Here is a 12,931-nt window from a genome sequence, read left to right as displayed (position 1 = left end):
ATTATGATTTTAAAAATATTTTTGGCCACTGGGGGGTGAAAGAGAGCTCTTCCCATTTAAAAAAAACTTTTTTAAAAAAGCAACTTTTAAGCTGACAGCTGAAGATGGGTCTTGAATTTACTCATTCCTGGGATAAGAGACTGCAGTCTGAAATACTGAGATTTGACTCATCCACTGTCCTTTTATTTAACGTGCCTGAGTTTTGCAAAACTTTTCCCCTCTAATTCTACCTCCCCCCAAGCCCTCCCTCCCATTTCCCATTTTTAAAAAACGAAATCCAGCTTACACAATACCCAATGTGGCTCAAGCATTCTTTATTTTGTGTTTATTATTTTAAAACCATGTTTAAAAGTTTCTTTTTTTTTTAATACAGGTAACTTAAATGAGGTGATAAAACAGGTCTACTCATTTCCCCCCCAGAAAAACCCCTTTTCACTGCTCCTTCCATACACTTGATTCACACAGACAGGTCCATTTCCCCTTGCTTTTGTAATGCTTTTGACTCTCCTCTTTGCTGTTATACCGACTTAAAAAAACACACACACAACAACAAGCGAACAAACAAACAAACAAAAGATAAAGGAGGGGAAAGGTCAAAGCCATCAAATCGAGAAGGTTGGGTGGAGGAATATTCAATAGACACACACCATTAAAAAGAGTACATTTAAATATTTAATAAAAAAAGATATTTAAAAAATTAAAAACCTTCTACACAACATCACATACAAAGGAATTTCACATCTAGGAGGGGAAAAAAAAACCAAAAACAGGAAGTGTAAAGACACTTTTGGACCAGAAGGGGAGCAGTTTTCCTGTCACCCTCTAGTTGGCAAGAAAACTAGTCTCAAGGCAAGCCACAGAGAGAAAAAGACAGACAAGACCCAAATAGATTTTTGTTGTTGTTAAAAGTCCTTGAATGACAGAGTGTCGGAGAAGTAAATATAGAGAAGTAAAGATTAATGGGAGCGAATGATTTCAATGTTGAAGGGAAGTGCAGGGAATCTGGTTTTGGTCTGAACTTTAAAGTTCGGATGAAAACAGTGTGGAGTCAACCTGTTTTGAGGGTTTAAAGGGCCTTCTGGAATATGAAAGTTATTTAGAGTCCAATTTTCAGATTTAAAAAAATTGTAAATTTAACTTGGTCCACAGAAAGATAAGAGCAAGAAAAGCAAGGAACAAGTCAAATTCATATTCTTATTCAGAGTGTCTTCTCCAACAGCCCCATTTCAAACACAGATTAATCTGCATTTTTGCAAAATTCAAATCCCATCCGTATGTTTTTAAATCAAGTCTCTTCCCCCCTCCTGCCCTTCATGATTGTATTTGTATTATTTCTAAAAAGAAAGCGTATTATGTTAAGCAGAACAGATACATCGCCAACAGAATGTTTGATCCATGAACTTTCTTAACCATGCAACATTTTCATTGTGGAAATTTTGAAATTCGTTATAATTTTATTCAAATCCATGCAGATTTCTTAGGACAAAAGAGACGAGGTAAATTCGGGATGAATGGAAAAAATTCTTCCTGTTGGCTCCTTATTTCTTAATATCTGAACAAGTGAAATTTTTAATAACTTTGCTGAGGTCCTCCAGGATCATAGAGTTTGTTCCTGGCACTTCCTGTTTTCGCTCAATCATCTTCTATTGGTTGGGCTCCCAGGAAGTGATGGGCGGAGCTCACAAGGCCTCTTTAAAAGGAGCTCAGGGAAAACCCGGCTGTCACATGGGAAAAGACCAGGAGTGGAGATGTACCTTTCCAGGACTACACCACCCATCATTTCCCCCAGACAGCAAAGATGGATTTGAGGATTTTGGGATTTGTAGTTTTAAAAAAACTGAAAAATTAAAAAAAAGTTTCTAGTTTCCGGCAATAGAGAAATTGGAGGGTGAGAAAGGGGGCGTAAGCGAGATCCAGGCAAAGGAGGAAATAAATACTGAATCAGATGTGCAAAATAAAACAAAAAATTGAAATAATAATTTCAAAGTGAGGCACTTGCTTTAGAAATTTATTCTCCTTTTTATCCACACACCCCTTGGCATTTTTTTCTCTCTCTTTCCTTTATTTATTTATTTAAAAAGCACACAACGGATAACAAGTAGTGTTAAAAACCTCTGGATTAAGGCCTAATCCAGCAGCGAGCAAATGGGGAAAATTCCCACCTATTGATTTACTGAAAGACAAGAACCAATGGCAACCGAGCAAGACCCCCCCACACACACACACACAAACTGAGGAAGAAACACTGAAAGCGGGAGGGGAGGCATAACGAGGCAACAGATAAAATGGGTTGTTTAGAGTGGGGACGGCTCAGCCATCCCTGGTTTCCCCAAAAGAACATCAACACATGCTTTACGTAGACAACACACTCGGGGGGGGGGGGGAACGGTGGAAGGAAATTAAGGCTCAGGGGCAAAAAAATAGGTTCTGGCTCCCCAGAAATTGCTGCGGACTCCAGGCCCCATCAGGTCCGGCTGTGTTCAGGTCTGATGGGGAGTGTAGTCCATTCTGATCTGCAAGGTCAGGCTCCCCCTGCTCCCACTCTCGTCTTTAAGCTACCGCAGCCCGAAATTCACACCCTTTTGTTTTTAGAGCAGGAGGGCAATGCTTCTAATATGCAACACGCTTAACCAAAACAAATCCTTAGAAAGAAGGTTTTAAGGTAGATTTGGGAATGGTAGGGTATTTTTTTTGCAGGGGCCCCGTTTCCTGCATTAAAGCCCACCCCCAATGTCTAAGATTGGGTTTTGACTGCTCACCCTAATGCAGGCACCCCCATGGTCCACGAAGGCAAGCGACTCCAGTTCCATGGGGACAGAGAATCCATTCCATGAATTTTCTTCATTTTAGAAGCTGGCGAGGAAGGAAACGCCTACTGAATCTGCAGACATATTCTTGTTAGGATTAGCAATTCAATTGGGCCTCGCTGAAGCAGGGGCTGCCTCAGTTTTAAAACAAACCAGCATCTGGATTTATGGATTCCTCCTTGTTTCGGTTTTCTGTTTACCTGTGGAAAAAAGACTCGGCCAGATGCAAAAGACAGACATCCCCCCCTTGACTCTCTAAAAAACCGAACAAGCATGGATTCCCTAAGACACCCACACGCCGGACCAAGATTTTACAACTGATGCAGGGAGGGAACATACTATAACTACTGGCTCAGATAATCAAGTCTATAAATAATATATATTGTGGTTTTCTTTTCTGTAAAGGAATGGGCCGAAAGTTTGCCACTGAGGGGCGGAAAGAAGAGTGAGAGGAGAAACCAAGGTGGGTCTCCACAAGAGGGTGTACATTTTTGGGTCCGGAGTTGGGAGGGTGGGTGGCTGAAGTTGCCAGATGGTGGAAAGGGATGTGTGTGTTGAAGGATTCGAACGAGGCAGATCAAAAAAAAAACCAAACCCCAAAAAACCCCTCTAGCGGTTTTAATGCACCCCATCAGGGAAATAATATATATAGATAACACCAGTAAGTTGCGCCGGGAATGTACAATGCAAAACAGGACAAGAAAAAGGCAGAAGTGGAAGATCGTACGGACATCCTTCCTCTGAACACTTTCCAGCCCGCCACCCCTTCGAGGTAGGCTCAGGCGGAAGGGAAGGGAGATCCCACACATTCTCGTGAACTGACGTCACTCCACGATTTACACCTCTTATAAAGTGCATGCGGTCCTCGGGACAAGAAAAAGACGCAGGATGGAGGACGAGAAGGGAAGGGGGGTGGTTAGATCAGACAGCTCCAGACTGGGAAATGCTACATTAAAAAAAATTGAGAAAAGGACAAACAAGGAACAGGGAGTCAAACAGACACACAGGAACACTCATGTCAAATGCTGGGGAACCTTCTCACTGCCTGCCTCCCCCCCCCCCCCCCCCGGATCTGGGCCTCCCTCATTCAGCCTGAAGAATGCAGAGGGCTTCCTGTGATGCAGAAGTCACCCAAATAACATATATATTTTTTTAAATGAATAAAATTAGAAGAACCAGGATAACATTCCTAACGAGTCACGCACCGCCTCCCACTTTTAGGGAGGAAAGCAAACCTCCGTGTCAGTTTCACAGGGAAGAAAGCAAATGTCCAAATTCCAAAATCCCGCCCGCCCGCCTCCCCCCGAAAAAAACACCAGCCCAGAATAATCCCTAATTTCCCTCCTCCCGTCCCTGGGGAGGGAAAAAAAACAAACAAAAAAAATTAAACCCCACCAAAATGAAATCAGGGTCAAATCCTCATCCTTCCGAGGTCCACGCAGCTGAAAAGTCCATTGCTTTGCCATCGTCTGAACGAACTTCTCGATCACGTGTCGTGCTAAGGCAGCCGTGTTTCCTTCTTCAATAGCAAAGCATCCCCCCTCCAAAAAATCACCGTTTTTTCCCTCCCCCCCCCTTTTTCCCAGAAAAGAAGAAGAGTTTGCCAGGGAGGGAGCTCCCCTCCCCTTTTCGCTCTCTCATCCCTGGAAGAAACTGTTTTTCCATCTCCCTCCGTAGGCCCCGAAATGGTTTTCAGTTCTTTAAAATAAAAAGCAGAGCAAGGGGTTTTGGGGAAATCATAGAAAATACTGTTCCAAAGGCGGGACATCTCATCCCCCCTCAAGACCTCTGAAGGGGGGGGACAAAAATTAAAAAATTAAAAAAAAGAAGGTCCGAACCAAGAAAATCCACAGCGATCGAGTCTTTGAGAACCAAGCACCCAAAGGCAGGGGAAAAAACCCACATCGCTCTCGTCCATCCAAATCAACAACAACAAAAAAGAGTAATGTTAATTATTACTAAACAGTCTCTTGGTTTTTTTCCCCCCGACGCAGCCTCCCTCGAAATTCCTCCATCTCTGTCCCCATTCGAGGCTCATGATCAAATTTTTTTTTTATGCTACAACAAATTCCGATTTCAGGTCCGCCTTCACGTCGGGCTTCCACACCGAGTCTTCGAAGTCTAAATCAAGGCTTCCCTCGCTCGAAATGCTACTGTTGCTGTTGGCCCGGCTGGCTTTCCGGTTGGGCAGCCAGTGGTAGGGGGCTCGGGCGTCCCGGCGAGCTTTCCGGCGCAGCCGCTTCTGCTGCATGAGGAGCTGCAGGCGCTCGACCTTGCAACGGGTGGCGCGGTTTTCCGTCTGGCGCACGCGGTCGCCTGAAGGCGGCGGGGGGGGAAAGAGAAGAAAGCACAACATTAAAATGCAGCCCAAAAAGAGGGGAGATCCATCGGCATCATCAGCACAGAACGGCAGAGCTAGAAGGGATCCCATAGATCATCTAGTTCAGCCCCTGTCAAGGAGGCCCAATAAGAGATTCGAACTCCCAACCTCTGGCTCTAAAAGAGTAGACCTTTGGTCGAGATGGGTGGGATAGAACAGCAATCAATCAATCAACCAATCAATAAAAACCAGAGACCAAAACCCCTGAGCTATCCAGCAGCTGAATAATAATCTTAGAGCAGAAAGGGTCCCCCAGAGATCATCCAGTCCAGTACCTGTCAAGGAGGCCCGGTGAAGGATTTCGAACTCTTTGCCTCTGGATCTGCAGCCAGAGACCACAATCCCTGAGCTAGGCAGTGATTTGTGTTCATCTAAAACCACATATTCCAAACAAAACTGGGCCTTCTATCAAAACGTAGGAGGTCTGGATGCCATGGGAATGGCTACATCTTGCCATGTCGTAAAGTCGGCACCCATCATTTGTCTCTGAAATGCAAGCTCGAATCTGATGAGATACAAATGGTTTAGGCTTTTTTTCTGGTTAGAGGGGGAAAATGAGAGAAGGGGCTAACTTTAAAGGTGTGTGGCACACAAACTGAGCTCTTTCTAGCAGCAAAAAGGACAACTAGCTTTCCCATCATCCCGCACAACGTGGGAGAGGGGACCACGCACAATGGGAATTGAAGGCCGATACTCTCCGCTCCTTCGTTCCCTCCCCCACAGCGTTCTTCTCGTACGTCAGGTTTGAAGATGCCGGTGGCCACCACCACCCCGTCCCCTGGCGCACGCTTGACGCAGACGCCACGCCGGTCCCCGAGCATGGGCGAGCATCCTTAGGCCCCCGTCGCCACGGCAACGGAGGCAGGAAGCATCCGCCAACCAACTATGGAATCCAGGATCTATCTTTTTTCTCTCTTTTTTTTGGCACCTTCTCTTTCTCTCACACCCCCTCCTGAATTAGTCCTCCCCCCCCAAAGCGGCCACTACTGGGGTTTGGATCACTTCCCTTCCACGAACCGAAGCCACGCTTTCACGCCCGCCTCCTCCTCTTTCTCCCCCATGAAAAGGAGGTCGAGAGAGTGCAGTGTGTCTATGCTTGTGTCTCCCTCTCTCTCTTTTTCGCTCGCTTTTAGCTGTGCGTAGGCGGGCGAACAATTGAACGTTTACAGAGATGAGGCTGGAGAGCAACGGAGGAAGAGGAAAAGCAAAGCCCACTCCATCGTAAACTTGGCCACGATGCTGGCTCCCTTCCCCGACACCCGTTCAAGTCTCTCTTCATCTCAACGACGCCGCCCCCTTCCCCAGCCGCAGGCGGGGGTGGCAAAGATGTCCCCGAGTTTTGCATTGGGTGTGTGTGTGTGTGTGTGCGAAAAGTGTGGGGATGAGTAGAGCAGAATAGCCCCCCCGAAGGCCCAGAGATGAGGCCACCCCTTCCTCTCCGGAGAAGGGAAAAGCCCTGAGCAGAGAGGCAGGTCTCTCTTTGAACTCACGAAGCAGGGAAGGCTGGATTGGTTAGTGCCAGAGAAACTGACAATCAGAAAGGTCCCTCCCAGCCGAGTCCACTAAAGGCAGGATGCGAGGTTGCCAAAACTCCCAACAGATTGAGTGGGAAGGTGAATGTTGTGAATGAAATCAGAGGGAAGATCAAAATTCGGCTCGGATTTGACCGGAACCAGAAGAGCGGACAGAAAGTCATGGATTTCTTGAAGATCAATAAGGCCACAGCTACAACATCAAAACCATCCCATTGTCTTTCAGGGTTTTATTTTCTCCCTGCAAGGGGTGAACGCTACTAGCTTTTAGCGGGCGGGGGGAGGAGACAGACCCCAGAGAGTCAAACGCAAAATGAGGGACTCAAATCCGATTGGGAATTTCAGCAAAGGCCATTGCCTTGAGAGGAACTAATGGCACAAGAGTTGTTGAATTCACTGCATTCCTATCTGCCGATTTCTTCCAGCAAACTCGAGGTCCTCCCACATCCCTCCTATTTAGAAATCAAAGCCGCCCCACTTCATGGTGCGCCTGAGTCGCCCCGCTTGGTCACGCAGCATCCTGTTTCGGTAATGATGACGCTCGCGGGCAGAACCGCCAGGATTGGGGCTGATAAAAATACACAAGATGGGTTTCGTCATCCGAGCCTCTTTCCTCGCATCACAGCAGAGAGAGAGAGAGAGTGAGAGAGCGTGTGTGTGTTAAAAATGGACTTGAATCAAGTCGAAGGCAGGAAGGGAGAAAAAGGTATACACACACGTAGAAAACAGATTTTCCATAGTTTTTGCAGGCAGTAATGGGGTGAAAAGCAGCAAAAATCTGTTAAGAATTAACTCACTGCTCCCGTGCCCTTAAGCACAGAAGGGCTCCGGTGACAGCCGGGGGCGGTTTTTATTTGAGAAGCATTCATGCAAAGAGAGATGGGTGGTGCCATCGCGTCCAAGAAGGAGAAACCAAGCAGACCAGCTCAGAACAACAACGAATTGGCTTCAGAACAAGCCTCCTGGCCCAGCGACAGCCCTGCCAGGCGGGCCAGGAGGAGGACGGCAGGACAGGTCCCGTCCCATCCCTGTCCCCCCCCCCAAAAAGCCACCAACGGATTTCTCAGCACAAGCCAAATTTTAGAAGTGCCAAAACAGCAGGGCAGGACAGGCGAATCTGAAGAGCTGCTGGGTTTCCCTGGGGAGGATGGGAGTTGGAGTTGCAGGCACTTGGGGGGGGTTTACGAAAGCTGCCTGGCGGGTCTCAGAGCCATGGAGAGGCAGAGGAAGCCTCGCCCCCATTCTTGGTTCCCAGCAGGGTTCCTGGAGCTCAGCTGAGCAGCAAGAAAGCTACACTCTGCGCATGCTCAGAGGCTTCCCCGTTTTTGGAGCCAAACATGGAGGCAACGTGGGGGTGGGGTGCGGGAGACCAATGTGACCCGCACCTTCCAGGTTCAGAGTTGGAACAACGCGGGCACCCTCGCTCTGCCACCCCACAAATCCACGATGTCTCTCTTAACGGCCAACCCTGCAGGGGAGGACGCGTGGATAACAGAAACAGGCGCTCGCTGGCGATGGGTGGTGGAGAACCCGGTCAACGGGCGCAAGAGAAAGCACGAGCGGGTGGCGACGGGAAGTGTGAAAGAAAGACCCGTGGAGACCCAAGTGTTGTCGAAGTGGGTTCGTCCCCCTGAGCAGCTAGCTTTCTGCTGGCGGGGAGGCCTTGGCTTATTTATTTCTAGCCAATGCAGGAAGCGAACGTGGCATGCATTAAACATGGAGGTTTTTCTTCCATGTGCTGTCTGAAAATCATCTGGTCTCCCCCCCCCCCCCCCGCCTGCCTGTGCGTGAGGCTGGTGTCACGTCTCCGACAGTTGGCATCTGGTGCCCCCCCTCCCGGTGCCCTCTCTCGCTCTGTCTGTCTCCGTGGTATTTTATTTCCTCTCTGGTGCCGGGCCAAAGAGACCTCCCCAGCTGCCAATTTTGCAAGTGTGACGTTTCTAGGCCAGCGTGAGCCGAGGAGGCGGTGGAAAGGGGGGGGGAAGGAGGGGGCGCCGGCTTGTGCCGCCGCACGCCAGGAAAGCCGAAGGGAGCCAGCGGGAAAGAGAAAACACTTCCCAGAAATCCACAGGCAGGGTCGGGGGTGGGTGGGGAAGGGGGGGAGAAAGCGCCAACCCCTGACGCCAGCGGTCCCGGGTTGGGTGGCAGAGCGATGACGAGAGCATGAACCCGACCAGCCAGCAAAAGAGAGGAAAGAGAAAGGAGAGGTTCTCGCACTCGCAGCCCATTGGAACTGCTCTCCCCAAAACGGCGTTGGCCGTGGTGGCGATAAAATGGGCTTCTATGTCGGTCCAAAGACTGGAAGAGACGGCGGGGCCCATTTAAGCTAGAAATCAGGAAGTCAAGGCATCCCTGCAGGCAGAAAGCTAGCTGCTTAGGGAAACAGATGCCCGATCCCAGTGCAACTGGATTCTTCGTTGCTACCTGCCTGGGGATGTTCGGGATTCGCCAGAGGGCCTCTCCAGGAGAGACCGGAGACCCCGATTTTGGGTGGGTGGGGTGGTCAGACCCGGTCTGCCTTTCAACCCAAACTTTACACAAAAGGGCCAAGGTCTATTCTGCTCCCAGCTTGGGACTGGCCCGCCTGTCCACTTTCCTTTATAAAATCGGGACCAAAACCCAGAGCGGATCCATCACCCGGACCTTTCTCAGCATGGGGAGGCAGAATTTCTTTCACCATCTCTCCTGAGGAAGAGCCCTGTGGAATTCCAAAGCTTTCATCCTTTGGGAATTTATTGCTGATCCCAAAGAAAGCGTTTTCCTCTATGCATTTTGTTTTCTTTCTAGAGATGACCATGAATGCTGTTTCTTCTGTGGGGCGAAATTAACTCCCCCTCCCCAATTTAACCCAGATCATCCCTGCTTTGAACTCTGCATCTCACTTGTGATTTTTTTTTTTTTTTTTTTTTTTTTTTTTTGCTTCTGGATAGCCCAGGGGTCGAAGTCTCTGCCTGTGGAGCCAGCGGCTGAGAGTTCGAATCCTGTGCCTCCTTCAGAAGGGCTGGACTTGATGATCTTACAGGGTCCCTTCCAGCTCTGCAAATCTAAGATGATTTTCTCTCCTTTTCAGGACTTCTCCCATGGTCAGAAATGGACAGGGTGGGGACCAGTATCTTTCTAAGAAGCATCCTTTGTGAATGCTCTTTTAAAGAGCCATTAAAATGCCTGCATAGGAGGGTGGCAGATGGGGAGGGGAGTTATTTGCATGCCGATGGTTTTGGAAAGGTGATAAATGTCCCCCAGGTCTTAAGCCCTATTTCCTAGGGGCTGCAGGGAGGTCTATAGAAAAGAAGTCTATTGGGGTTAAATTACCCATTTGCCTATGCAAATGTAACCCAGTCAAGAACAAAGGAAGCATTCAAAATCCCATCAGGTGAGGAAGGAGCACCTATTCATCAGCAACCTCAGAGCCATCACCAGCCTTTCAAAAAAAAAAAAAAAAGCCACGAAACAACTGGGATCCTGGAGGGCATGTTTCTGTGCTGGGGGAATGAACCATCTCAAAAATGCCTTCTTCCCCAAGGCCCTGCTCTGCTCTTGCAAACTCAAAAAGTTGTGGTTTCCTCCAGGGGGCCCATCTATCACACACTGGGTCCTCCTCTTTTCCTGCTGACTTCCGCTTTTCCCTCCCCCAGCTTTCCAGCCGGATTTTAGTTTCTCATGATGGGTCCCCCCAAAAATAAGACTTCCATTTAGAAACATTTCTCCTACCCAGAGATTTCGGGTTGGGGGGTTGTTGTGCAGCCACCCAAATTACACTCCCATGTGCCTGCATCTACACAGGCTGGGCTTCTCCAGGTGAATCCTGGGAATTGTAGTAAAGGGAGGGATTCCGTGGGATGAAGCCATGACCACTAGATCAGTCCATTCCCCCCCCCGCCCCCGAACTCAAGACTCTCCTGGGAACAAACTCTACACGGAGTCAGAAAATATTCACATTTCTGCAACTCAGTTTGAACTCCGGGAGATTTCCACCAGATTTGCAAGAATTTGGAAGAGGGAAAACAATGTTCCAGGTTGAGGTGGAGGGATGGGTGGGGAGTTCCTTTCTGTAGGGATTCCTACAAATCCCATCCTACTTCCACCAGCAGGGCTGAAGGGGGCGATGGGAGTTGTAGTCAAGGGGGGAGAAGAGGGACTTTTCCCCATCTCTGCCTACTGCAGACCTCAAACTAGATCTTGGTGGCTATTCATCCTGCAACTCTTCCCGTTTTGGGTAGGAATCTGCCAGCTTGCAGGTAGACTGCTGCTGGCCAGCAGGAACGACACACTAAGAATGATGCATTAGACCAAAGCCAGGTAATTCCTGCTAGCAAATCCCTTTTGAGAATGAGACAAGATTCAACCCATTTCCCAAAGCTGGAAACTTGGCGACAAGCAAAAAACCCCAAAATAAAATAAATTTACATTCAGCCTAATTTTAATGCTTCTTTACACCAGCAGGAAGATCGGTGGAACTTATTGTGCTTCCAGCCACTTGTCAAAACTCGCTGCCTCCATTTTTTGGGACTCAAGGTGACATTTAAACTTTCCTATCTCTGAAGTTACGAAAAGCCCCATGGGAGACAAAGTTTGGAAGCAATCCCCAAACCCTGACTTAAAAAAAAACAAACACAAATCTTGTGCTCTTTGATATTTTGGTACGCCCATAAAGGTTGTTCCCAACTGGAAGTAATGAAACACTTTTATTCTTTCTCTTACAAATCTATTGGGAGCGAGTCCCTGTGCCCTTACATACCGGCTCATGAGAAAGGGGTGGACTCTTTGGGGGACTTGGAGCTATTCTGCCCCGCAAATCTGTGCCCTTCCCACTGCGTCACACACACGGAATTTTACCAGAAATTCAAGACTCTCTGGGGAAGAGCACGTGGGCCTCCCCATTCAAAGAACTCACCAGACGGTTTGCAGGCGGCCGCTTGGCCAGGATACTGAGCTGCCAAATAAAAGGGCTGGCTAGCCGGAGTGGCTGTTTTCTCTGAGGTAGCGCTGTGGGAGAGATCCGGGGAGGACGGCGGCGACGGAGACAACGAACACTGCGTCTGGCATCGCAGCTGGTTCAACGACTGGGGCATGCCCTGGTAGTGCCGCGTGGCGCTCAGGAGGTCATTGAGAATCTGGAGGATGGTGCCGATATCTCTCCGCGGCCGGCCGCTGCTGTCCTGGCAGTTTGGGTGCAAAGTGCCTGTGAAAAAGTGAGGGGTCAACACAACATCCTTCACTTAAAGCAGAAGCCACTGGACTTCCTTTAAAACAAAACAAAAAAAATTAAAACTCAAGTTCCTAGTCCTCATGGCAAGTTTCTTCAACCTAAATCATTCCAGCACTGGGCAGTCTTTAAAATTATCATAAGGACTTGCCGTCAAGTCGTTTCTGACTGGTGAGCCTTTTCCAGGGCTTTGCAGGTAGAGAAGACTCAGAAGGGGTTTCCCATTCCTTTCTTCTCGGACGGCGCCGCTGGCCCAAGGCAACCCCGGCTGGTTCTTTTCATAAGAGGTGCAAGTGAGGATTCGAACGCCGAACCTCTGCCTCTGCAGCTGGAGAGACCTCAACCCCTGAGCTATCCGATCTTTTAAAAGCAGCCCTTTGAGGCGTCAATAAATCATCACCTCAGCCTCTTTAAGGCATGCATTAGTTTTATTTCTTTATTTTTTTTAAAGTAGGGCTTCTAGTCCTCATTAATGTATCCAGGCTAGATTGTGATCCCATTCACTCGTCATTTCTCAAGATGGTATGTGGTACCAGGTTAAGAACTTGATTTTTTTTTTAAAAAGTTCATTTATTTATTTATTACTACAACACCCCCAAATCCTGTCATTTTGCTGGATGGGAATGATGAAAATGAAAACTAAAATGTCAGGGAATGCAACATTTCCCCTAATATAGAGGAAAATGGTGGTTATACTCATGGCTAGGGTTGCAGGCCAGCACGAGTGGGAGGTAAACAGAATTAAATAGGATTTGGGTTGTTGTTGTTTTAAATAACCTGCTTTCTCATATCAGTAGCTGTTAAAACAACTCATAGCAGAAGAATTCAGGATTTCACCTTAAAATAAATGGCGCTAGGTCTGTATATCCACTCAGCTCTTAAGATACACATCCCACAATGCTTACAAGACTCAGGAAGGGATCCGGTCCATTCCCACTTACTTCAAAGCAGGTATTTGTCACCATTTACTGGTGGAAAAATATGCACAGAATTATACTAGCGGCAC

At 48.1% G+C, this 12,931-nt stretch overlaps 1 protein-coding gene across 3 annotated transcripts in view; it reads right to left on the bottom strand.

The window, feature by feature from the left end:
• Window positions 1–297: 297 nt before the first annotated feature.
• Window positions 298–12,931, bottom strand: part of MIDN (midnolin) — a 36,411-nt gene continuing 23,777 nt past the window's right edge. For all 3 annotated transcript variants that reach the window (XM_020780933.3, XM_020780932.3, XM_020780934.3), the window contains exons 7-8: window positions 11,614–11,901; window positions 298–5,123 (exon numbers count right to left, since the gene is read on the bottom strand). In XM_020780933.3, coding sequence (XP_020636592.3) covers window positions 4,861–5,123; window positions 11,614–11,901 — 551 coding nt within the window. In that variant the 3' untranslated portion in view covers window positions 298–4,860. The remainder of the gene's footprint in view (window positions 5,124–11,613; window positions 11,902–12,931) is intronic.

This window comes from Pogona vitticeps, chromosome 7 (genome assembly GCF_051106095.1).
Source record: "Pogona vitticeps strain Pit_001003342236 chromosome 7, PviZW2.1, whole genome shotgun sequence".
Classification (NCBI taxonomy): Eukaryota; Metazoa; Chordata; class Lepidosauria; order Squamata; family Agamidae; genus Pogona; species Pogona vitticeps.
The sequence above is the reverse complement of the archived record's forward strand: the minus strand, read 5'-3'. Positions and strand labels throughout refer to the sequence as shown.